General features: G+C 37.3%; 2 protein-coding genes across 3 annotated transcripts; both read right to left on the bottom strand.

Moving 5' to 3' along the window:
- Positions 1-885: 885 nt before the first annotated feature.
- ppp4c (protein phosphatase 4 catalytic subunit) lies at positions 886-8,196 on the bottom strand. The gene is made up of 9 exons (XM_022739341.1): positions 8,032-8,196; positions 7,061-7,339; positions 6,639-6,690; positions 6,489-6,539; positions 5,024-5,125; positions 4,692-4,865; positions 4,405-4,531; positions 3,382-3,571; positions 886-1,846 (listed from the first exon to the last, which is right to left on the bottom strand). The coding sequence occupies exons 2-9, from the start codon at positions 7,168-7,170 to the stop codon at positions 1,717-1,719; spliced, it is 936 nt and encodes a 311-aa protein (XP_022595062.1). The 5' UTR covers positions 7,171-7,339; positions 8,032-8,196; the 3' UTR covers positions 886-1,716.
- A 2,216-nt stretch (positions 8,197-10,412) lies between these two features.
- cln3 (CLN3, battenin) lies at positions 10,413-27,161 on the bottom strand. Of its 2 annotated transcripts, none has more exons than XM_022739580.1 (15): positions 26,783-27,161; positions 26,651-26,687; positions 25,142-25,238; positions 24,922-25,005; positions 24,451-24,530; positions 22,355-22,440; positions 20,096-20,168; positions 19,032-19,175; positions 17,726-17,865; positions 15,708-15,760; positions 15,552-15,620; positions 15,319-15,374; positions 15,124-15,217; positions 13,275-13,415; positions 10,413-10,947 (listed from the first exon to the last, which is right to left on the bottom strand). In XM_022739580.1, the coding sequence occupies exons 1-15, from the start codon at positions 26,835-26,837 to the stop codon at positions 10,831-10,833; spliced, it is 1,326 nt and encodes a 441-aa protein (XP_022595301.1). In that variant the 5' UTR covers positions 26,838-27,161; the 3' UTR covers positions 10,413-10,830. The 2 variants fall into 2 exon arrangements, with proteins under 2 accessions (XP_022595301.1, XP_022595300.1); XM_022739579.1 differs by having other exon boundaries at positions 15,708-15,763; positions 26,783-27,160.
- Positions 27,162-27,742: the final 581 nt, after the last annotated feature.

The raw sequence follows: 27,742 nt of genomic DNA on the forward strand, positions 1-27,742 counted from the left end.
TCTGAGCATAGGGCATCACATAATAACAACTACAAAGCTGAAGCTTGTACAAAGTGTTATGAAGTGTTAAAAATGTGATGTGACGTGTTTTTACTTCAGTAACAGGGTAGAACAGCCTGCAGGAAACAGACATGTCCTCGTTCTCTTGAGTCTTCGAAACACTTTCACCCTCTCAACTTTTGTTACCAAACTGTCAGCCACACAAATTAAAATATTACAACATGGAACTTTGCTTCAGACTCACTTGAGTACTGAGGTACAATGTTTAAGCTGTGCAGATACTTTGGCCTTAATGTAGTTGTGTGCGTTCGTGTTAATAATTGTTTTGCGTTTTTATCATCTCCAGGTCGTTTCTTATTCCTGCTACTGTCATAGTATGACATGCATAGGACTCAGTGTTTTGTTAATGTAATGTAAAAAAAACTGGTAGTATTAATTATATTGTCACACTTTTAAGTTAAAACACCTATCTTAAGTTATCAGCTTTATGCAGCTTAATATCTTGGGAGAATAATAAAGTATATTATTTCCACTCAATATATATAACATATGTTAATGTGCGCTGAAAGGCGCACAACACCCAATACTCAAAAACTCAAAATACTCAATATATTTCGATAAAAACCAAGTGAAAATAACACTTAAAGATGTCAGCACTATTACTGAGTAGTCAAGTAGGTACTTGTGACATGTTTCTGTTAACTGCCATGGTGCCACGTGCCCGTTAAAACTGCACAGGTATAGGATTTCAGGGTTCACTGGGACAGAGTTGCTTAATAAGGACGGCCAATCACAGCTGAGCTCAGGCGGCAGTCGGATCAAACATCCAGTTTTACAGTTTCAATGTCACAATGCATGCGCCATTAAATCACACCTGAAAATAAATCAGCATTAATACAAAAACTTTATTCTCACAATATCAAAATTGACAGACCTACAGAGATTTGTAGATTAAAAGGAATTAAGAGAGAAAACAATGATGAATATAGTGACTCCTACTGGGAGTCATTACATTAATGGTATTTATTTGTGATGGTGCTGAGCAGCAGCACTGGGTATGTTAAATAGTGACTCACATGACAAAATGACAGTTAAAAAGAAACATAAGAGCAAAAAACAGGGTGAGGGGATTGGTCATTTTGCATTTAATCCTGGCAGCAAAAATTATTCAAAAATCAAAAACAAATAACATATGCATTGAAGGAATTCCTTTAAAGATAAAATTGTCCTACACCTGCATATTTTTGAAAAAAAAAAAAAAAAAAAAAAATCTAACTCCTTCCAAATATTTCTAAAACTAAATGACAATGTTCGTCATGAAAAAAATACTACAAGTGTGGTGGAGGATAAGTCGAGGAGAGAGAGTGTCATATCTACAGAGTGAGAGAGGAGGACAGCAGATGGAAATGGAAGGAGGCTGAGGGCAGAAAGAAAATGACCACCTTATGTAGCTGAAGACAAGTGACAACAGTCATGGGCCCAGTATCGACCTCACCCCTACAACTTTCACAGTGACTGCTCTGTCAGGCTTGGGCAGTGCGGCAAAAATCCAGCTCTTCAAACTGAACCTGTGTGGAGCTTCAGAGGGTTTGGCGGGTTTTCTGTCTAACTGCTGTGAGTTCAGACTGACAGAACCGTCCAGCAGCAGGATGGAGTGCGGCAGGTGTGAAATGGTACCGGAGGTTTCAACACATCATGGCTGTCTGCTCAAAGCCTTCACAGAAAATAGTCAGCTACTGGCTTCTTGGAGGGGATGCCCCTGGTCTCTTGTGGTGCTGCTTCAAATATGATGAACTCTCGCTGTAGATGCTCATCCAGCTCCAAAATGGCCGCCACGTTGCCACATCTGATTGTCCAGAGACAAAAAAGTGGTTAGGATATTCACATATTTGCAGTTAGTCATGAAACTTTGAGGGTAAATCAACACATGGCTGCTATCTGTGATGTAAAACTGACTTGTGTCTATAAACTACTAGATGTTGGACATTGCTGTGTTCGCTCATACCTGGATGTGCTATGATACCAAACCAGGTAGTTTTCATACTTCACATATTAAAATCATCCAAATGAACATATACATGTATATGAATGGATTGAGGAGAGGGTCAGTGATGCAGGGATATCTGAACCACAGTGATGAGTCATTTTGAGCTTTATAATAGCTGAAGAATATTAAAAAATGTTTATATTAATGGATTATTCTTTGTATATCACGCTGTATAAGAACTACAGTTCCCATAATGCTTTAGAAGATGAAAACAGAAAGCTGTGGTTACAATGTGAGCACAGTTCTATATTTGTTTACATTTTGGCAAATTGACAACATTAACAGTATGCTAAATTAGCTATTAGCAGTTCCTGTTTGCACTGTATCCATGGATGTACAGAGAACTGGAATAACTTTACTACTGAAGAAAACCTGATGATTATAGGGCTCCCTCCGACCAAAGAGTGTCCTGGTCGACTAGTAGTCGTTAGTTCAAGGCATTAGGCGACTAGTTGTCACATATTTATGATATCAATTTAATTATGTAAATATATAATTTTGGGTGTATCCTAAAATGGTTAGAGTTCCAGGGCTGAGAAAGAATGTTATGAGTAACACACTGTGCTACACTACAGAGAAACACAAAACCATATTGATAGGCCTTTCAAATACAAACTTTATACAAACGCATGCACGAAACGAGCCGCCTGTTAACAACACTGCCAGTAATAGTAATGATTCTGAATGTGTTGAAACAACCAGAAATGAATCACTAAAACTAAAAATATGTATATCATGTCTGTATGTTCAGTTTTGACACCTTTATAGCTCTGAGAGGAAGTTTTTTTTTTTGTTTTTAACCATAGCTGCCTCTATGAGCTGTATGCAATTGCTGCAGCTCCAGATGTTGAGCGTTTTGATAAGATGGCCAGATTAGCAGCCAAACTACAATAACTAACTTTTCTTGTTGTTTTTGGAACAGCGGCCCCTACACAGAACTTTCCAAATGAATTTATTTCGATTCTGTGTTATGTAATAATATACAGTGTCTTGTGAGGCTTTATTTTTGGAGTAAGGACACTCACCAACAAGTGAATAAGACATAACACATAGTTAAAGTTTAGTTTCCTAAAACTAAACCAACATACCAACAGATCTGACCAGTTGATTCATTTCAACTTTAGCTACTATGTCAAAAAGACAATTTTGAGGACAATTCCTTCCCTAATGTCAAATAGGACACAAAACTGTGCAAAGAGGGTCACTGGTTACCATTAGAGAGAGAGACACACACACACACACACACACACACACACACACACACACACACACACACACACACAAGACCTCTCCTTAAGCACATATAACACACTGTGTTACTGTAACTTATCTACCTGTAGCAGTAGTTGGGTGCTGACCAGACAGTGAGCACCGTCTCGTTGAAGTGCCACTTGTAGCCCTCCATGACCAGCTGGTGTGCTCGGCAGATCATGTGGATGTCGTTGGCGGCGTTGAACTGGGCCACCACGTCGCTTCCAAACAAGTACCCAGCGCCTCTGGGACTCACTCCCCATCCTGTGGTGTCTGAGAGCAAGGAGAGAAAATCGGTCAGGTGATGATCTGATTTTAACATGATATCAGGATTAGGAAAAGACTTGTGTAAACTTTGGAAATTATTGCTGCGCGAAACATTCAAACACATTTTAGTCATGACATTAAACTAAGTTTCGTGACCAACACAAGAGAGACAAGAAAGTGCATGTGTGAGGAGAGAGATACTCACATTTCATAATGTATAATTAATGCTTGGAAATGAAATTCTGAATAAAATAGTTAATTTTCTTGTCTGCTGAAACACAGTTTAGTTGAAGACAGTGGACATCAGATATGTGGTGCAAACATGATAAATCCAGTGAATCCTTGAAAAGCTCTTCATCTCCCATGTTCCAAATGCCAAATGTTTTTCCACACAATCCACACTCTGTTGTCTTTTCAAAACCTTGACAAACAGTATATTGACACAAGACAATGTAGCTTGTTACTGTGGTCAGCTACACCTGTGATCATCGTATTCAGTAATTATTTGTCTGTCATCGCATTGCCCGATATAAAATAAGTACATACCACTTGTAAAACTTATTAATTATTAAACTGTGTTAAACTATGACTAATGACTTTTTCCAAAAACCTTTGAAGTTTTCTTGTTCTTCAAAACTTTGACAGACTTAGAAAACACAATTTACAAATTCCATGACTTTTTCAGGTTTTGCACGGCCATACAAACCCTATGTATATAAATTCCAGCACTTCTGCCAGTTGCCCTTCTTCAAATCAAAAATTTCCATGTTTCCTTGAACATTAATAAGCACATGAATCAATAATGCAGTGTTTAAAAGGCATGAGAGATTCCTGTATACCTTCAGGGTCCGACCACAGGAGGTCACACATGGGCCCGTCATGGGGCACTTCCTGTTTTCTGTCAATGGTTCTGATCTGGTCCAGTGTCTGGATGGAAGGAGACAAGCCACCATGCACACAGAAGATCTGAAGGACATAGAGAGGAGTGGATCAAATCAGATGATGGAATGGAAATAAGTTATTCAACCAGATATTAGAAAAGCAACACCTCTAAGAAAAAATTGCAAAATGCATTAAGCTCCATTGTTATCAGATTCACAAGGGTGTACTGGAAAATGCATTTCACCTTTCCATCAATGATAGCAGAGAGGGACAAGTAGTCAAAGATCTCAGTGCAGTATCTCCAGACAGTGACTGAGCCGTACTTGCGGAGGCACTCATCGTAGAAACCGTAGACCTGGGTGATTTGCCGCGACTCATGGTTTCCCCGGATCAAGGTTATCCTGTCTGGATAACGCACCTTAGGAACACAGCAGAAGCAAAAAGATGAGGATCCTGTGTGCATTTCTTTAAAGCATATGCAGACATGAGCATTAAAAGGTAACACACGCGTTTTCCTGTTAAGTTGCAAGTTGCAGTGCAGTTCAGCAGTGAACGTGGATGAAAATTCATGAGTACCTTAAGAGCTAGCAGAAGAAGGAAAGTCTCCACACTGTAGAAGCCTCTGTCCACAAAATCGCCCATGAAGAGATAATTTGTCTCTGGGACATCTCCACCTACCTGCAAGGTAAAAAGATTATGAACAACCAGTTCGTTTAATAGTTGGATATTATAGAATTCACATAAAAAACACAATGTTATGAATAACATCAGCACCATTCTCAGTGTGACTGGACATGTATCAAACTTGACCAAGCATTAGTTAGCCTGGAGTGCTGACTAACAGAGTCTACTGAACTGCTACAGCATGTGCCTACAAAGCTAGTAGAGATGTGAGCACTCTACTAACAAAACTCACCAAAAAACCAAAAGCTGAAAAAAACAAAAAAACAAAAACAAATGACCCCCTCTCCTTTTAGTTCAGTACGATTTGGACACGGCAGAAATCCAGTGTCCAGCACACAGGATTACTACTACTGAAGTATTGAATAGGCTATTAACATTAACTGGAGCTATAAAAGATATATGTCCAATTGCAGTTAGTCTGTCTGCATTAAAATTGTGTTTTAAACTCTGACTTTCTGGATATGCATAGGTAATTTTTTTAAGAGTACTCCTGATGGCTGCAGTGAAATAAGGGAAAACATTTTCAAAAGGAGCTATTAGTAAATTTTGCTATTGCTACTAGAGATGCACAGATTGCAATTTCTTTTTGCAAATTTCCAATTAAAAGTCTGACCGGCTGATTCCATATTTCATTCTAAGAAATCTAGTTGACAACTACAAAAACATTTTGGAACTTTTCTTTAATGGAATTCAATTGTATATTCATAATACAACATGACTATTAACTATTTAATAAATGGATGAAGGGCTCTCTCTCTCTCTCACACTCTAAATGAGGGTAAACAAAAAATCACATTACTGCTTTCTGGCTCCAAATCTTCACTTTTCAGGCTGCTCATCAACAATAATGATGAACATTATTATTGATGGTCATTATCCAAGGCACAGCATCAATGCTGGCGGTGTGGACACACATATGCGTGGGAGCTGCAGCAGCAGTTAAGTGAGGTAGTCGTCATGCACAAGTTAAGGAGTTAAGCGGTGCTCCTTCACTTGCCAACAGCTGTGACCAGGGTGGAAACAGCTAGCACTGGCCAATCTCATCACTTTCCAAATCAGAGTCATTGTAAGGTCCATTTTACCCGGAAGAAATAGCTGCTCAGAGGACGTATTCCAACCATTTGCATTGTAGACACAACAATGGCTGAAGTTTTTGGCAAGACTCGTAAGCTGTTAATGCTAACATTAGTTATGTAGCATTAGCAAAACTTACAATTAACGCCATTATAAAGATACAAAATACTAGGAAAATTGTGGTAGGCATCCAAGCATGAACAACCAGTTTAAGAATATAACTTCTAAAGAAAAAAAGGTGTAGACTATATTAAGCAGTGTGTAAAAGCAAACAGAAACTTACTCTAAATAGCTCTTTCAAGTCATAGAACTGACCATGTATATCCCCGCACACCTATGAGGAAAATTAAGAGAAACATAATTATTACACACATACGTATATATAACTTCTTTTAAAATCTGAGTATACAAACTCAAAAAAAAAATGTCTTACTGTGACGGGAGAGTCCACTCTCTGGACATTACTTTCTTCAACCAGAATCTCTCTGAAAACACACACACAGATATTACAATAGGATTCCGTGTTCTACTAAAGCGTGTTGGGTTTTCTATTGATGTATTCAAAACACTAGCAGCTGGTCATAAAGGAAGTCTAGTTGATATTTACTTTAAGTTATACAACAATGCTATAATGGTGACATTGATATTGTAAACAATTAGTTTCTACTATGTCACTAAAACACAGTTTAGGTATTTTTATTTACTTGAATTTGCTTGGTGTGAGCTGTATGCTACCTATATGAATGGATATATCTAACATGAGTCAAAAGTCCTGATGAAACTCTGCTATATATATTTGGCATCACAAACATCTGATTTTGTGTGTCTCTGTTATAGGTGTATTTGATCCATTACCTTGCTTTGGCACACAGTGCTTTGACTTCGTTTTCTTTAATGAGCTCACAGCGTCTGAGCTGCTCTATCTGTCGGTCCAGGTCACTGATGTCCCCCATTGTCACACACATAGGGAGAGCTGCTTACACACTATGGTCACACACTCCTCTTCTCACACACAGGGGTCACTAAAATAACAGGCTCGTACTTCTCCGGGCAATGGGGCAGGCAGTCAGATCAGTCTCCGGAAATATACAGGGCTCTTCAACAATTGTAGGTCAGGCTCTTGCTATGAGGATGCTGAGAATAAGGAAATGTAAAAGATAAAATACAGTAAACAGCTGAGTGATGCAAAAGCGAACCTGAATAAAGACCAAAACAACGCAACAACATTCACGTAACCAAAGAAACATGTTTGGCTAACGTTTGTTGCTTAATACCCTGATTTGAGTTTCCTCAAGGTGGTTCCTGAGTGAACGATTAGGGTCATTTAAAAAGAAAAAATGAAACTCACAAATATTGTTCATTAAATTACACAGAGGAATAAAGGACCAGACAAAACAGACGTTATTCGTCAAAGAATGTGGGGCCTATGGGCGTAGCGTAGCAGTAAGCTAACCGTTAGCACGTTAGCTTACATCACCGCTAACGACGTCAGCGAACTACTGATTCTTTGATAACTTAGCCAACCATTTTGTTAGGGAATTTGTTCTGGAGGTTAACGCTAATGTTTACCAACTGGTACCGAACAACCGCATAGTGTTGGTGTGCTTATTAAACGAAGTAATGTATTTAAGTTTGTTGACGAAAGGTTGTGTGTTAGCTGGCTAACCTTAGCTCTCAGAGCACCTGGCTAACTTGAGCAGACGGCGTCAACACTGGTTAGCGCTTCTCGGCTAGTTTCCTGAGCAAGCTAGCTAATGCTAATGAGGTATATCAAAACGATTCACACGCTGCCATTAAATCGACGACTCAAAAGTAAAAGTGATTACCGTGAAGTGAGTGATAGCTAAACTTTGAGAAGAAGCACACATCGGTATGTTCATTCCGTGGATTGGGTGTTTTTTCGCCGTCCACCGGCTCCTCTTCTTACCCCGGTCTTTGCCGGTTCACTCGCTCCTGCCGTGCTCATGAACACCGACGACTTGACTGTAACTTCCGGTGTAGGGAGCGCGCATTGCACGAGAAAAAACAGGAATGGTTGAGATTAAAGACAATGGTAAATAAAAGTTTAAATTAAATCTTGCATATTCTTACATTCTGAATTTTTAAAATAAGGCAAATGACGTAAGATAACAATTTTAAGATTTTTAAGAGTGACTTTTTATATTTGGAAAAAAATGAATCTGGCACAAATTGCTTATCATTGTCATTATTTGCGTATTTTAATATCGGGAGGATTTCTTTAATATCACCAACGCAACACAAATGTTAATTTTTACCTGTGTAACCTCACCAAAATCAAGCTCAACTATGAGTTTACAAGAAAACTTGGGGCGAAGAAACAAGTTAATTAATCAATTAGCCAATTAAACAGAAAGTTATTCACCAATTTTAATAACTGATTAATAATTTCTCATATTTCTAGCAAAAATACTATTCCTTCGTTTTCCTGTTTTTCTGTTTGCTCATTTTCTCACTTATGTAATAGTAAACCGAACATTTTGTGGTTTTGAGCTGTAGGTCAAACAAAGCACATAATTTGAAGATGATTTAGGTATCTAATGGACATATTTCATTGTTCACTTTGACTAATGGGCAAACACTATGACATGTAATTTCAACTGAACAGAAGCATCAATCACAGTACAATCAAAGTATTCTATTGTATATCTTTATAATAAAGACCTAATTTTCAAATGTACTTCAAACTGTATACATGTTTTATTTTACAAGACAATTACCTGTTTTAATGTTTTCTTCCTCCTCAATTATGCAGTTACAGCTTATGTAGTTAAAGCAACAGTAGAGATCAAAATATTTTAATTAAATAAAAATCTATTCAAACAAGTACATGCTTATAACATGAGATCAAACTGTAACAAAGTTATGACAATTGAACAGCAGCAGTAGCATATTAAATAATGGTCTTCAAAAATTTCAGTAGGAATGTGAACATTGGTGAGACATCTTTAAGAGAAAACACCCTGTTTTTTTTCGTACATGAAATACAACTTTGTTGGTTTGTAAAATCACATTTTAAAACTTAAATTTAATTACTTTGACAAAGCAGGAGAACTAAGATTTTTGGAGCAAAGAAGAAGAACTCACAACAAAGTGCAGAACAAAGGCAAAATGCCCTGGTGATGTTAACAGTCATGACAGACATACTGTTATGTATCTTTTGTTAAAAAACCCTTTTCCTGACTTGTTATAATTTTAAAATAATTATCATTTTAAACTTCTGGACATTGTCCTGTTTTCCAGATTGTTACAGTGCATAAAATATATATTGCTAAGCCACATTTTGGTAGAAACTTTGGTAGAAACAGTAAAGGACATTTCTGGTCACTTTAGTCATGGCCTGTTTTATAGTAGCAGTGACTAAAAGGCAACAACATAAGTGAGTTAGTTAAGCAATAACCTGATTGAACCTTGCTCTATGAGCACAGAGGACATCATAAAACATTTTCACATTTTCATTTACAACGGAGCCTCTAACCCCTGGGGGAATTTTACAAATGAATTATTATTACATATTATTTCAATTATTATTATATTAATTATATCAATTATATTATATTATATTATATTATATCATATTATGTGTTTAGTCCCAGAATCAACATGTAATAATGGTATAACTGTGATCACATACCTCCACCACAGTCACCACAAAACATTTCAAATGTCTAATTATCATCACACATATTTTGTAATATTGTCACATCTTGACCACCAACCATTTTACTGTAACAGTTTTGTCTCAGTTGCTTTGGGTCATTTTATATAATGAAGCTCTGAAAGGCAGCGAAAGTTTAACACACACTTGTCAATTTGAATACGTCATTATTATAAGAAAAAAAAAAAGATAAGTGAGATCAGTAAAACTATTGTTTTTATGCTGTAGTCTGGTGTTTGGTCAGTTCAGAATTAGTTGTTGCTGTCAGCTACAGGAAGCATTTAAAGTATAAGACGAGATAAAGATACAGTAGGTGTAATTATTGAAAATGAGATGCTTCACTGTGTCTTGTCATTCACAAACACGCTTGTGCAGAAAACACTATTGAAATATATAATGTATATATATTAAATATATTATGATTGTGTCATATGTTTTGTTTCTTTGAGATGTGTGTGATTCATACTACATTTCTTCATTTTGCCTAATTACATCTTTTCACCATTGAGCCACTATAAGGCTTTTCTGTGAAACAGGCTGTCAGTGCAGTTTGTGCAAACCAGCAAACCTCCAACATGTGTAAACCTTTTCTAGTAGTACCAAATAAAAGTATGAGCTTGAAAATGAGCATTATATGGGACCTTACCCTGGCTTCCTATTGTATGGCAAACCACTGTGATCACACCTACTCAAAGGATGATTCAACATGTACCTCAAAAAGCCGCATTGGTTGATCATTGGGAGGTGGTGAAAAGGACAAGCTGGTAAGTGAGTCCTCATCTCTCTGGCTCACTCATGGTGATTAGGAATCCACATTTAATACAGTTTGTGGAGTCAATGTTACGTAGGAGTAGAGTCTGCTTTTTTCATTTCCGATCAAAAAACATCCCTTAAATGGAAGACACCCACGTCTCTCTTATTCATCCTGCTGGTCAGTGTGTGGGCGGGGTCAGAGCGAACAGAAATATCTGTGGACAAAGAAAGCAGCGACTCCAGCCAGAGCTATGCCCAGACTGTCTCCTACACTGGCAGCAGCCATGGCAAACTCCCTCTGTCTGTCTTCAGTCTGTGGGACAGAAGAGAGACGTCAGATACTTAATGTAAACTGAGAAACAACACAGCTTCAACTTAGCAGCACACTGCTAATTAAGCAATATGACACGAAAGGTTGTGATCTCGTACTGAATATCAGCACTGCTGTGATTGTCTTCGGTACTTGGCCGAGTATCCAAGACAACGTTAAAGTTATATGAGCGCCATATTAGTTAAATAAGCAACAACAAATTATGATTTGTTTGTTTATTTTATCATTTATTCGGCTACTCCAATACAAATAGTTCCCCAACTGGACTGGTACTGGACTGTTGCTAAGCAACACAAACATTTTCCTGACCTGCACAGTGCACACTAGCTTGTTACTTTGTCTACACGTTACCGCAAGTGTGCGCTGAAGTATTCAGGCTTCTTCCCTTCATCCTCTTCTGATGGTCATACATCATTTGATTCAAATGTTACTTCTGGAAATATTTTCATCTTTGCAAAGTTTGTTACAATTTAAGACAAATAAACCACCGTTAATGTAACGCTGATTAACAGTTAATAGAACACCTGTGAAGTGAGTGATACACGTAGTTAAAAGTCCCAGTGCTGTTGTGCTCTATATCAGCACTTATGGAATGTCTCTCGTCCAATCAAATTACTTGGTCGGAACCAACTGTTAAACTGTTAACTAACTGTATAATTCAGCTCATCAGAGGCTACATTAACATACATGCAGAAATCCTTTTTAGTCAAGCAAACCTAAAGTAAAGTGTGGACAGAATTAAACATAACTGAAGGCAGACAACAGATGAATTGCGATGTACTGTAATTAAAACCTTATTAGAAGCGTGTTCAAATAATGTCTTAGTTTCAAATAATAATAAAAAATGTCATGTTCAAAACATTTTGGGCAACAAGGAATTACCAATACTAGGGCGGGGTATTAGTTCTGATACAGATACCTTGACTTCGATACTGATTCTTAATGATACTTTTTAATCAAAGTTTATCAAATCCATTTCAACAATAAGAAAATTAAAATACAAATTTTAGTTTGACATAAGTTTTATTTTTAGGCATATTTTTAAAAAGAGACTTGTCTGGCTTTGCCAACATTTTTAGTCTGGCTTTTCATTTAATTGTATTTATTAGTAATTTTTTTTATCTTTCCATTTATTTATATATTTTTTTTTTTACAGGTTTGTTCTTTATTTTATTGTATGATTACTTTCTGGATTGTTTTCCTTTTAATACCTTACTTTTATTTCTGGTTATTTATTCTATTTCTACTTTTATTTCTGTTTTTACTCACTTCCAAACATCTCCTCTTGTAATTTTACCTTTACTATTTTGTCTTATTTTTAATATTCAACTTTTTATTTCTGGTTTTACTCACTTTAACACATCTCTCAGGTTTTAGCATTTTATTATTTTATCTTTATCACTATCACTGTCTTTGGTTTCCAGTCTTCAGGGTTTCCTGTTATTATTGTCTTATTTCTATTGTTTTTATTTATTACTTGGTTATTTATTGTTCTGTCTGTGTGTGTGTGTGTGTGTGTGTGTGTGTGTGTGTGCTTTTATTCTGTAAAGCACTTTATATTGCATTATTTGTATGAAAAGTGCTTTACAAATAAAGTCTGATTGATTGAAATGTGTTTGTGTAAAAAAAAAAAAAAAAAAAAAAAAAAAAACAGCCAATCACCAGCATTATTAGATTTTGGTCCGAGCATGCTGCATGCTGCATGCTGATTGGCTCAGTGATGCTGATGAGATTTACTCATTTACTCCTTAGATATCAAAATTTGGTATCGAACTATACAACATTTTTCCATCCTTGATAGTATCAAACCAAAAGTTTTTCAGCCAGGCCGAGGGTGAAATCCTTCACCTTGAATCACTAGAAGTAAATGTGAAACATCTGTAGGAAGTATGGAACTTCAGTAGCTTAACAACAACCGAAACAGCATCAACATGGAAGCAACTGTAAATATTAGTCAGAGCCACACAAGCAGCTCTGTGAGACTTTGTTCTGTACTTTGGATAGAGATGCTTTGAGTGAAAAAAGCTGACGCATCCTGTTATTAAGTTCACAACGGCAATCCTAACATGCTGATGTTTAACAGGTAATATTTACTATGTTCAATGTCTTAGTGTTAGCATACTAACATTAGCTCAACTGCTGAGGCTGAAGGTGATGTCATTCGTTTTGTAAATGTTTTTGTCATAAACCAAAGAACTGGACAAACTGAATTTTTCATCTGATGATGGAGCTACATGAAAAGTTTCAGTTCAGTCCAGCTGCTTTTCACACACAGAATAACAACCCATCCGACAGAACGTTGACCTGACCTCTTTGCTGATGAAGTAGAAGGTGTTGACATACGCAGCTCCACCCAGCAGACCCTCATAGAGGACAATAACAAACACCAGCCAGGCACTGGGCAGGAACTGGTAACGTACTGCAAATAGGAGCAACACCGCATTCACCACCTGTGGAGGTCAGAGAGGAGGGCAGATGGAGAAACAGAGAACCTGGCAATCAGCACTTTCATACAAGACGGACTGCACTGAAAAACAGATGGGTCAGCGGTCACGAGGAATGTGACACCTTATCAAATGCAGCTCTTTGGCAAATAATCTGAAATCACGAAGCTTTGAAGTTCTTCTTTGAAATACAGATTTCAAGCATATCTGTATGAACTGATCGCTGTGGGTTATCACTGTACCTGTTTTTATTTCAGCTGAGGAATCAATATTCTGTTTTAAAGCTGATACATACTTGACATTAAGGCCCTGTTCAGACCTAGTATTAACATGCGTCTCAGGTGATCCGATCACAAGTGGTCCGCTCTACGTACGTCAGTTCACACTTGGCTTTAAAATGTGTCTCTCCCTCTTGTGATAAGATCTCACTTCCCTGAGTGGTGCAACAAGGGGTTGAGTGAGTCAATGCACTGCTCACAGCTCTACAATGAAATGAGTTTTTATCCATTTGAAATAGTTAAATATTTTCAGTTCATTATGAAGCTTCTGGGCTGACTTCAGGTACACTCGCACAGAGCTAAGGACACAATTAAAATGCCTTCATTTTGTTAGGGCATATCAGAGTAAGACTTCCCCTTTCCAACCATGCCCTGAGGAAGACCCTGTAGTGGTTGAAACCGGTGTGCGTTTTACTCCCTTTTTGGGATCTTTGTTTTGGACATTTTACTGTCCTTGTGTCTACATTTCAACTTCAAGAGCACCTTGCATTCACCTGGAAGACTCATTACGGCATAACCCAGAGCACCCGGTATTTTTCTTTGTACATTATAAACTGTGTTGGGACTAATCAGACTGTTTCAGAGGATGTCAGTACAGTAGTTGGTCCTTCAGTGTGGCCCTGTTAAAAGCATGTGGACACATGTGGTCCAGACCACCTCTGAATGTGGTCTGAGTGATCAGATCTCAAATGTTTCCTCAATGAATCTTGGGTGCGTTCACACCATTCACTTGTGATCGGATCACCTGAGACAGATGTTAATACCAGGTCTGAACAGGGCCACTGAATACTCTGATAACTGTTCTGGCTTTTTATTGATAACTTGTGGTGGTGGTGGTGATGAGGAAAGATGTGAATGATTCTGTAGCAACGAAATAAAATGGAAATACAAAATGCAAATACAAAAAATTAGCCTGCAGTACTAACTGATTTGCAATACGTATAAACATAAATAATGGTGACAAATTCAGCAGAAATAATTAAGATGTTAACAATAACATAAATGGTGTAGATCAGTTTAACTGCCGCAAAAACAGCATTTTTCCATGACAAGATCAGCTCTGCTAGACACTAGGAAATTGTTTTCCACTTTCAAGTGCTTTAACATACCCTTCTTAACCTAGTAATAATAACAATAAGACTAATAACAATAATAATAATAATAATAGACTGATAGTTGACTATCTGCTTACACAGTCCTTTTTTTAAGTCTTTTTTTTGCACAGTTAGCATCTGTTTTTCAGTGGTTATATATAACTTGGCAACTAGATTATGCTTTATACATGATCAGAATTAAAGGAATATCCAACTAAAAATGTTGTCATTGAACATTTTGCAAATATGCTCATTTTACAAAAATGTAATCCAGACAGCTTCACATTTTGTTGACAATATAATTGTTTAAAAAAAAAAAAAAACTCTTTCTCTATTTCTCACCTGTAGCAAAGAGAGAGCCCACAGTTTCCTGATCTTCACACAGCACAGGGAGGATCGAGACACCAACACACCTACCTGGTACAGTGTCTGGTACCTGAGCACACACACAAATAATAAACAAACTCAAGTCTACATCCTTAGACAATTTAAATACAGTAATTCCTTGAGAATACTAATCCAGTGAGGTTAACTGACCAGCGATACTGCTCTGCGTGGGACAGGAAAAAGTTTGGGAAATACAGGAGCTCCATCTGGAGAAGGAAACATTTGCATTATTATATTATCACCTGCAGTGTTTTTAAATGTTTTAAATGGGCTCCCAATACATGAAAATTATACATCACATCTCCAGACAGCCTAAAGCAGAAGGAGGTTTTGACAACATGCAGTAAGATCAATATGATGGCAGATGGCACCACAGAACGTACCAAGCCCTGGTTGATGAAGTACTCTGCAAAGTAAACCAGCCCCAGGGGAAACACGAACTTCAGCAAACCCTGCTCCCAGGAATCAAGAGGAATAATCATGTAACCACACAAATACTCAAATACTCAGGTCTGACATTCAATAAAGAGTAAACTTACTCTGATGACATGCAGTTTCTCTGTGATGGTGAGAGGTCCGGTGCTCCTGTCATCTGCTACAATCAGGGGGAAGAAAACATGGTCTGTAGTTATTCAACAGCATGACTTTAAAATGACACTTTCAGAGAAACAGTGCAGTGCTGTGAGAGTGGACAATCAGCTGCCTCCTTTAAATTCAAAATGACAGATGTGTGGCTTCATTGTGGAGTGTGTCATATAGACACACTAATTCAGAAACAGCAGGTTCACCTTCATTTGTAAAAGAGAAGTGTTCTCTGGTTGTCTGGTCACTTCACCGTCCATGTACAGACCGGTGACCAATTAAAGGAAAAATTAACATGTGGGGCTCTATTTTTTTGTTTGTTTGTTATCAAATTAATGAAATTAATTGTTTTTATTTTCCATTTGAACAAAAATTGACATAAATATAATGATGTACAACCATTGGCTGTCAGCCGGTGAACAAAGTGTAACACCATAAAACGTCATCCGGACCTGTGAAACGGTTTATATGGATCTATTAGATGGCCAAGGATGATGGATTTGATGTGGGTCAAGTAAGGAGCAGGAAAGAGATCGTGAAAAATACAGAAATCACAATAGGCCTTTTATTGCGTCAGCGGCTGAGAGCCACATATTCACATTCACCTCTTCAACCCCATTTATACGAGCCGTTGATAACAAGAAAAGTTAGAACCCACTGTCTTATGGAGTGTATGGGAACTTCCAACGTGCAATGAACCAACTAGGGTGCCATCTCCCATTTCCTTTAAAAGCCAGGTGTGCTCGCTCCTAGGGGATCGCTATCATAACGGAGGATTTGTCAAATAGTAAGAAAGTACGTTTCTCTGGAAACAGATCTCAGTGTGCAGTTCAGTGTATTGTGCACCCACCTATGTAGACATGTTACTATCTCGATAGTGCGGCTCAGATGGGCGCAAGTATATTTGCTATTTGAACAACGTGTGTGCTGAGCGTGAAAATGGAAACTGCGTCGGTTTGAGATTAACAAAGACACCCTTTGCTCCGGATGCAAGACATGGTCCAGGTCCAGTGTCTTAGTAAGATGTTGTTCTACCGCGTGCAGCCAGAGCAGCTTCAGTGCTCCATGGCTTTGACTCTATAAGTCTCAGGGACTCTACTGGAGGGATGAACACCATTCCTCCAAAAGATCTTCCCTCATTTGTTATTTTGATGATGGTGGTGAGATTGTAACCCAGGGCATTTTCTGTAGCTATAATTTACTGATTCCCTGAACACCTCACATGCAGACTATCAGGTAGACATTAGCTAGGCAGCCGTGCAGAGAAGCTTCTAGTCCCCAACTCAGACAGGTTGTGGCCAAAAGTTAGTTTGACTAGAGAGAAATAAGGCTAATATAAGATTAACTCAAGTGATTTTATCTACCAGGACAGGACGGCTAATAAGAGCCTATGAATAGAAAATGGTGGATGGACAAAATAACAGAGACACCTTATACAATTCAGCAGCACCACAAACTGCAGCCTCCAACATGTCTCTAAAACAGCTGCAAAAAAACTGAACATTATAACTGTCATGAAGGTGGGATTGATTGCATGACTGTTGAAATAGACTGCATTAGTTTTAGCTGGGTGTCCTGATAAACTGAGAAGTGACTGAGTGTATATCTGAATGACTCACAACATCCTCCGACCAAACCAAGATAAAACAGCTGGAGCCACGGAGGTCATCTGACCTCACATCTCATCATGTTTTCTGTTATTAAGCAAAATCTCCCTTTAACCACTGAAAAGCAATATTAAAACTAAACTTCTCTCACCCACGTTTAAATGGAAAAACTTTGATTAAGGCCTTTCAAATAAATTTACTACACAGTTGCAGTTAATATAAAACCTTGGTGTTAGATTAGTCTACTCACCAACCAACAAAATAACTGAGTGCAGTTCAGAAAGTCCTGCTTTCACTGGATTTTCTGATGTAAAAATATTTTTACTTATACTTATTTATGATTTGTGATGAGAGTTTGTGACATATACTTGGGGTTGATTTCTCCTGCTGCTCTTGATCTGAATCATCCACCAGCCGCTGTCTCTCCTCTGAGCCCACAGCTGTATACTCCATCGCCCTGCTTCTCCACTGAGGTAATGAAGGTGGAGGAACCAGCAGGATGAAATAGCTGGTGGTGGATGGTGAGACAAGGAGAAGGTCAACATGTTGGTGTAAGCAAAGAAATAAAAACCAGGACACAAAATCTCACTAATGTTATGAGTAAGCAACTAATGATATAAGAAAAAAAGAGCAGATCTATGACTGAAAGGTGAACAGAAAACATCAGCATCACACATAATATATTATAATATATCATATTATATCTAGCACCACCATCAGGTCAAATACTTTGGTTTCTAATGACGTGCCCATCAGTCTCAGCTGTACTTTGTGTTTTGTGCTAACTTGCTAAACTAAGATGGTGAAGAAGATATAGAACATTATTCAAAAAATCCGCATGTTAGCATTGTCACTGTGCGGTCGTGTTATTATTGTATCTTGGTGCACAACATGTTGACAATAGGAAGCTTTATGTATTATGGGCTACTATGAACCAGGTTAAAATATGTGGGGCATCATGGGAAATGTGCTTCAGGCTGAGTAACGTGTTCCTGCACAGCTGCTGAACTAATAAAACAGTTGTATGTTTAGTTAACAGTTTGCTCACATGTTTATATCTTCTTTTTAAACCCCAAAACATGTTAGCATGCTAAGCATTTAGCTCTAAGCACCACTGTGCCTAACACTAGGGCTTCACGGAGCCGGTTTCAGCCTGGTTGAACTGAGAATAGGTAAATATATGGAAGGGAAAAATTACCAGCATGTTAAACCACTGTCTGCTATACAACCTATTTATAATTCATTTTAAATGCATGTGATGGTTGATTTAATCTTTTGCAGAGTCAGTAAATATATTTTTAAATGTAAATCCATAACATCCATCCTAAACACACGGTTATTATTCTCCAGGATTCCCCCCCCCCCCAAGAAACTGCTGGCAAAGGCAGAAGCAGAAGATGTCAGCCGTCCAGATCCTGATGCATCTTATCTCTTCACTCATTTAGTTAGCTGGAGACGGCCTAAACTACAGTCATATTCCACAGTGCAAATGCCATTTAATTGGCATTTACAGTGTGAAACAACACCTCTGCTCTTTTCCCCTGAGGGTTAATGCTTCATTTTCAAAAACCATTATACATTTTTCCTGATGCTCGTAAGGGTTGCCTTTATATAAGAAGAGGTGGGCCACCTCACCTGAAATACATTGTAAATGACAACCAATGACATTCTTACCTAATCAACATGGCGAATGGGACCACCAGCATGATGAGAAGTGTGATCTGGGGTGACAGGCCAATCTGGGTGAAGCCTGAGTAGAGGAAGGCTCCAGCAACACCAGCACCACCAGTACCCGAGCCCCAACCTCCCAGTACATCCCTGAGACAGGCACAAAACCACTGGTCACAATCTAAACTACATATTGTCGGAAGACAAATCATTCTATATTCAATAACCAGCAATTACAAAAACATGAGAAACACACACACATGGTTTGTTAGATCATCAGCTGCTGCTGCTGCTGCTTGATATCATTGCTAATTTTTTCTAATTGTGGCTCATGGTAATGACACAGAGATAATAAAATTATTTTCCAGGAATTGAAGTTTGTTTCAGATAGAATCATTTACTGTGAAGTAGCATTGCGGTTGCAAGGAGCCCCTTCCTTGAAGATGCATTCAAGCTCTAATATCAGGAATTTCAGAGTCAAGGGAGACAAACATTTACTGGCACAATTCTGAAATCAAGGATGTTAGATTTTCTTCTCAAAATTCCCAATAAGGAAAACAGCCCCTGCTCCCGGACTATGGAAGCCCATTTGACCTTCTCTTTTATCTGGCTTGATTTTTCTGTGAAGCACTTAGTAACTTTGGTAAGAAAAATGCTGTATAAATACAAGTTATCATTATTATTCATCTTACTTCAGACACAGAAAGAAAGAAATGGATAAAAAGTCAGAAAGGATAAAAATAAAAACCCTTACGTTAAGTCAAAATCTGAAGATAGTAAGTCATAATTGTGAGATACCGAGTCAAACTGACTAAACCTTTTACTTTCTGTCATTCAAACTATTGGCCTATTTTTTCCTTTCCAGGCAGATGTACACAAACGCATCACAGAGCAATAACAAAACTTTTCCTGGATGGCAGGACATGAAGTCAAAACTTGAAGGTGTGAAAAGTGTTGTGTAATGTCCCGCTGTTGGAGCCCTTTTCTATTCACAGACTATATGTTACACTTTAGGTGCAGCTCCACATTCTGTCATTTTGTTAAGTGGGAACAATGGAAAAAGTGTTTACCTGGTGAAGAAGACAGTGAGAGAGAGGAAGGACAGTTCTCCCAGTCCAGCGCTGATACTGGCAAAGATCACTCCTGCAAACAGAGACCGAGACAATCTGAGTGAGTGAAGTAAGGACAGACAGAGATGCTTTTAAAATGTTCATGAAGAACAGAAAATGAATGATCTCAGGGCAGTTATTCTTGTGTGATTCTGTGTATTTAATAAATGTATATATAATGATATAATGTCATTTGTTTATGTCTTTTTCTCATAGCCACCTTTTTATGAAGGGATTTGAGTATCACGCAGGTACACCTCAACTTTTTGTTTTCTATTTGGATTGGTTTGATTTTTCTGTTCTCTATTTTATTCATTATTATCATTATGATTTTATGCCAATGGTTTGATTTTCTTCATTGGTCCTCAATTGCGTCTGTAATATCTATTTTAAATCAGATTCATTATTTTTGGTTCCAACTGAGTCTTATCCTTGGATGGAAAAAACCAATAAGCCATCACACTGTTTGAATGGATCATGAAGTAACACAATAAAAAAAAAAAAAAAAAGAGAATTAAAAAAAAAGAGGTGATTCAAATGGATTATAATTTTGGAGGATGCAATTTGTGCTGCTGTTGAATCACTGGGACCTGCAGGGTCCATGTCATCAGTGTGGACTGGCTAACTGGACTCTGACCTCTGATGGACCTCAGCATCAAGTCGCCTTATGTCATGCATGATGCAATAAAACATTCTGTCTGTAAGTGAATGCTTCGTTACATCTAATTAGACTCTTTTGATAAATACTGTTGAGTATCAAACAAAAATATATGTAAATTAGGTTTGGCATAATAATGTATTAATTTCTATTAATACTTATAGAAAAAAGACATGTCTAAAAAAATCTACGCATTTTAATCACACTTTGATGCCCTTTGACCCCATACTTCACTGCATATAGCACAATTTGAACATGAATACATCCGTCCACATAAGCTTTTTAAACATGATGCTTGGCTCAGTGAATAGAAAATCTGAATTTTTTAAATTCAATAAACACCCCGATGGAAATGTTGATAGGAGCACGGTTCTGTGTAATTCCTTCAGTAAGGAATTTTCATACTATTTGATTTGATTTATATATTCACACACATAAAACATTACAATTGCATTGTATATTGTTTGTTTATCAAGTGGATGTGCAGGTGAGTCAAGAAACCTATCTAGGGCTTATGTTAAAACCTCACCACAGGAGTGGAGTAGTTCAAGCCTGAGATATCATCTCAATGCAAAACGCTTAGCACAGAGCTTTGAGCGAGTTCAGACACAGACTGAGTAAGTCTATCTGTGACAGATTAACCGGCTCAATAGGTAAATGGATTGCAATGGCCTGCCGAGCCACTCCAGGGCCTTTTGAGGAGCCAGCAAAGAAGAAGAGGAGCCCCCACCTGTTGGTTTCAGGCTCCAGATTCAGAAGTAACAGGGCTCAGAGCCTCTATTAAGCAGAGCCCAGTATCAGCATGGAGGATTGCCCACTGCACCGGTGGTTAAGTCATGCAGCGACCCATCTACAGCTGTCTGCCCCGGCCCACAAACATCTGTCATAAACTCCACTATATATTACTCTTGGTCTATAGTGGCCTAATTTTAGCTTTGGTTTTTTTTTTGGCATCTAAAATAAGACGCATTAACATTCATCACAATGTCATGGATAAAATGAGAAACTTGTTCTTGCTGACATATTTCAGATTTTTATTTCTTCATTGGGTCATTTTTATGGACATTGTTGCATAGGAACAGTGGGGAAAAAATGAAATAAAAGAGATGCTGACCTTTAGTTTATAATGTCTAATAATTCATTTACTCTTTTACCAAAATCCATTTGAATTGAAATCTTTTTACATGCCTCTCCGATATCGTCGACTAATTTAGATTAATTAATCAAAATGCATGTAATAAATTAGATTCATTTTCTACATCGCTTGACAGCTCAAATGTAAATACATGAATTTGAACATATTTTACTGATCAGGTGATAAAGCACGGCGATGAATATTTCTAGCAGCAGGTCATGATAAGACTAAAATAGTATCACGTTTCTGTGGAACCGCCGCAGCTGCTGTCATCCAGATAAGACAGCAGAAAATTTAATCGCGGCTAAAGATTTTTTATGCTGCAGCTAATCTGTCATCTGAGTTCTTGAGTTCCACCACTAATTGAGATAAAAGCTAGAACTGAAACTAATGATTGCTCTGTAAAACAAAAATGGTGACTTTTTACCTAGAATGCTGATCCAGACGGCAGTCGATAAGGACACAAGGAGGAAACTTGTAGCTGCCACGATGACACAGAACAACACTCTGACACTAGAATTAAAAACAGACATTTGTGAACAAAATGTGCAGGTAGAACAAAAACATTAAATAACCATGTTTAGGGGGGACTGGGGACGGTTGCAGCACTGCACAGTAAGTCAGAGACTGTTTAGACTAGACCAACCAAACTTACATCATATATACATATGACATATCATTCACAATATTTATTTGAATGGAAGAATTCAGATGTTTCAACTGACCCCAACCCTAGGGCCAGAGGTCAGGGATGGTTGCATAACACATTTTAAAAATACTTTAAATTTCCCTTTGACTGAACAAGTTTTGCTGTTCGTCTCAATATGCTCAGTATTATGAAAATATGCAATGTTATTCATGTTATTTAGTAATATGTATCAATATGGAGCCCCTAAGAATATACCAAAGAACACTTATTGAGTTTTGTTTTACATACAACCTACCTTGAGTCATAATAGGCACAATTTATTTATTTCATTACTTAAGATAAACAGAACAGGCAAAAAAATGATAAGACCACGAAGGCTAACAAAATAACTTTTTTATTATTATTCTCTGTTTGTTTGTATTCTTTTATACGTTTAAATGAGCTAATTATCTTTAACCACTGGAGTTCAGGTGAAGCAACTGACACACACACTTATAAAGCACGCACGGATGTATAATAATTTCAATAACTGAAATGGGATTTTATTACATAATACACTCCGGTTGACTTTCCAAAAGAAAATAACGATCAAAACAGGATTTTGATGTGATTAATCACGAGCTCGGTCACAAAACTTTTGTTCTCCAAATCCAAAAACCTACTTAAAGGCTGCCAGAGCAGAGGATACACAGCGGGAACATGTCAGGTAATCAGCACCTACACAGGTCACACACATCATCCACATTTTGCTTAAGGGCCTTTATGGCCAGCTTACTCAAACTAATATTAGTATTTCATAAGTCAAATTAATATAATTCAAAATCAAGTTTAAAATACTGCATCCACAGATCTACAGATGTTTCTTGTATTACTCCAAAACTCTTAATATGGCTCCAACATGTGCTATGGGACAAAATTAGCTGCACATTGTTGCGTGGTCTGTCTTGATCTGGCTGCTTAGCTTGGGGACGGATACAATAACTTGTCCCAGACACACAGACCTCGACACGTGCTCACCGTGTCACTAAGAAGCCAAGAAAACAATGATTCAAACTAAGTAGGTTTTGATTAATTCATAAAAATGTCAGAACATTTGGACAGGAATATAGCTAAAAAATTACTTTCACACATTTAAAACAATTTTTCAATCAATGCAGCAGCATTTATTGTCTTCTACTAGGGGGGAGGGGGAGTCTGACTGAGCATGTGCAGTATGAGTGTCATCACTCAAGCATGTTTCTGGTTGCAGCTGTCCCCAGCCTCCCTCTTATATTGGTACAACAATATTTATTTTGCCCTGTTAAAAAGTCACTGTCTAAGTATTTACAGACTGCACTGTATATAAGCCACATGCAGTGACATTTCTAACAGTCAACTAGTCTGTGTGCACTGTAAATAGAAATAAAAAAACAGCTGCTATTAAAAAAATGGACAATTGTCCAGCATTGACAAATAGAGGCCACTAACAGAGCTAGAAAGTGGCTTCATGTTGCAAATCCATTAAAACTCAACACTTCCTGCACATTTTTCAAAGTAAAAGCCTATAAAGAAACTGGAAGACACAAACATCGGGGCCACTAGTATAGAGGAAGTGTTGAGTTACCTGATGGCAGCTTAACAGTGATACAAACAACAGCAAAGTGGAAACAAATGGAAACTATTAGTCGATGAATGAATGAAGTCATTTCTCGGGTATAGCCACTAGCACGGCGAGAAAAACCAACACTCGAATAATTAGCAGTGCATTGACATTAGTTATTCCCATTCAAATAATCAGCGTTAGTTCCTATAAATACTCAGCTTGAGTGAAAAAACTCTGCTGCCTTAAGGCCATGATTTAAATCAAATGGTAGAAGTAATAATCATGGTCTTACCCATAAGGCAGGTTGTGGATTACAAAAGGAGCAAACAGCTTGATGACAAGCGTTGGGAGGATGTCAGCTAACAGGACAGCCTGAGAAGAGAAGAATGAAAACTCTCATTTAGAGTTCAAACTAATTCAGTCTGTATAGTGAACGCTGCTTGGTTTGTGTCTTTTAGTGTAAATGTAAGCACTTTACAAAAACAGCATTTCACCTCACAACACCGTGGGATTCTGCAGCACTGAGAGCTGCGGGAAATTTCCTTTCTTGTACTTTTATTTCTACATTTATTACCAATTTAGTTTCAGTACCTGTTTAGTAATAAAATGTTTTACCAATGTTAAATGACAGCTGAGGAAACACTGCATAATATCTCTGTTGTCTCGTCTTTCACAAAACCTCACCATGAGATACTATTGATTCCTTTGTCAACATACAGACTGATCGGGGTTATTCAGCATTGTGTTATGAATCTCCATTTACCGCAGTAGAGACAGGATTGCAGTCATAGCGGCTACTGTTGCTACTGTTCCTGCCTTGGAAATCCACAGCCACTGTGGGTGGTGTCTAGAATTACAAGAAAAAATAGGTGAAAAGTGAATAATTTGCTTTATAGCTTTATATGTATTAATAGACTTTATAGCATAAAACTCTTAGAAATAACAATCACTGATGAAAAAAAAAAAAAAAATTGCCTTCTTACAGGTGCTGTGGCATTTTCTGACTCTTGTTTTTTGAGGATGTCATGGGCAGCGCTCAGCATTACCACATAGGCAAAGTTGTTGCACAATCCAAGGAACCTGAAAAGGTCATCAAAAAAGGGACAAATAATATAGAGTAAGCAGATGCATCAATAACTCAATACCACAGACTGAGAGGTTTCTCTTTGTGAAAACCCCAAAACAACTGCAGATCTAAATCAAACATTTGATTTGGATTGCTTGGATTGGTGATTTGGCTCGTCACCAAGTCTGTCAACAAACATAAAAAATATGCTTTAAGACAGTTTTGGGAAGGTGGTGAAAAAGTTAGTGGCGAGTCCTGTACTAACTCTGTACTTTTCTAAATGTTTCTAAATGTTTCTCTCATCCTGAATGATAGCAAATCTAATCTAATAATAACATTAGTGTTAAATGAGTGTTCATTTAACAATTTTGTGTCTATTTGTTATTATTATTGAATTGCTGTATGTTATCTGATGCAAAACAAAAAAACAAAACATAATAACAGCCACCCTGCTCTTATATAATACTGGCATCAACTACTGAAAAACTCACATCGATTGACCACTTGTTGGAACTCAGAATGTATTGATGTTTGATACCCAACAAGAGGACACTAGAATCTAACTGCAAATCTAATTCCACTCATATTTTCCCTGTATGCACTAATTCACAAAAAATAAGTGGCAAAATATGCTGGCAGTTCATATTTTTTCTGATTGCAGTGTTATTCCATATTACAAATTAAATGTTTGAATCTTAAATTCAAACATTTAATTTGTAATATGGAATAACACTGTAACAATTAGTTTCTGTCTACATAGTGACCTAGATCATTTAGAAAAGCTATTTATTAGCAGATGATAAGTTACAAATACTGGAAACAGCCACCAACCAGTTGTTTTAACACTCTCAGCAATAAAATACAGCAACTTCTTTTTAGCGTCCATGTTGTCTCCACATTCTGACTTAAAAGCACACTTTGGTCAAAGATAATTTGTGAGGGAAGATGTGCAACTCTGTAACACTACTGTAAAACCACAAAGTGTTTCTTTAGGTCCAACAAATCCAATAGTGAGACGTCTTCTGGATCAAATGAACTTTCATTCATATCATATCAATAATTTCATCTTATATACTTTTTTTAGACTATTTTAAAGCCATGACCATCAGTATTTGGATCAAGAAATTCAGAGAGATGAACTAGTCTAAAGCTGAGTTATGTCAATGTGTCACATTCACAGGCTGTTTAATCAACATTAAAGTAGACATACTGCCAATAGTAAGGCAACACTATGAGGAAGCTGTGGGCTTCATCAGTTTGAACTTTAATTTCACATTCAGGATTTCTCATACTTAATATATATTACGAGGATTCCCAGTGCCATTTCTCCCCTTTTATGTTACACTTTCAAAGGCTATTTGACGTGTTGTAGTTCTGCTTCTTCCTCAGTGGTTTTGAAAAAAAGATTTCGGTTTTGAACACTCACCAAAATCCAGTCCAGTTGCGCCACTGAGAGCAACGACCTATAAAAAGAAGATAAACAAGATTTTTCGCGATTCACGTAACAATATTTGTAATTTCATGTTTCTTTGAAATTACTGACAGATGACAGACCTACCATTAGTGACTGAGCGATGGCCAGGATCTGCGTTGACGCTGGCAGTCTGCTCCATGTTTGCAAATGAGCCCAGGCTAAACTAAATAAAACCGCTAAAAACCGGGCTAAAAACAGCTAAAACTGCTACAACAACCCAGACATCGTACATTAGCTGCTAAACAGCTCCATTGGCTCCAACAAAAACAGACGGCAAATCATTTAACACAAAGAACGAGCTGTGTTTTGGATGGATTTAGCTTGTGTTACTTACCTATTTTGCAAACTTACGACACGGAACACTGTGTTCCTTACAAATAAAGTCCCTTGGAAACAAAGACAACCTTGAGGTTCCCGTTCGGTGAAGCTATTTAGGTTACAAAGTGGGAACCTTTCACGTTTATGCTGATAAAAAGTGTTTTGTCATATAAAAAAATACAAGATTTACATATAAGTATTAGCAGCTAGCTAGAAAAAAACTCAGACCCAGTTAGCTGTGGTCAAAGGTACCTTCGGTCATGGATGTAGTTGTGGCTTTTTTTTTTCTTTTTTTTTTTTAACATATTTAATATTTATCAGAAGTATATAAACACTTGGTATTTCTAAAGTATTTCCATACGTGTTAAAATACTCGATAACATAATGTAAAGTAGCTGTTATTATATATAATTACATGTATGCATGAGTTTCAAAAACATTTATAAACGTGATTTAAACCCACCACTGACGGATTTGTACAGTTAATAAATGTTTTATAACACACTGTAAGAATTTGTTGGTGTGTGTAATATACAGATAAATAACACTGTGTTATCATCAATTGTTTATACATTGTTAAAGGAGCTTCTTATAAGGAGTTATAATTGTTGACAAATCCACTTATAAAAGTTTTGAGAGGGTCTTATATTGTCTTATATCCACATTATAGCATGTCATAAACTATTTATTTATTTATTGTGTGTTTATATACTGCCCATTAATTGT

Source organism: Seriola dumerili, unplaced genomic scaffold, assembly GCF_002260705.1.
Source record: "Seriola dumerili isolate Sdu_G_001 unplaced genomic scaffold, Sdu_1.0 BDQW01000044.1, whole genome shotgun sequence".
Lineage (NCBI taxonomy): Eukaryota > Metazoa > Chordata > Actinopteri > Carangiformes > Carangidae > Seriola > Seriola dumerili.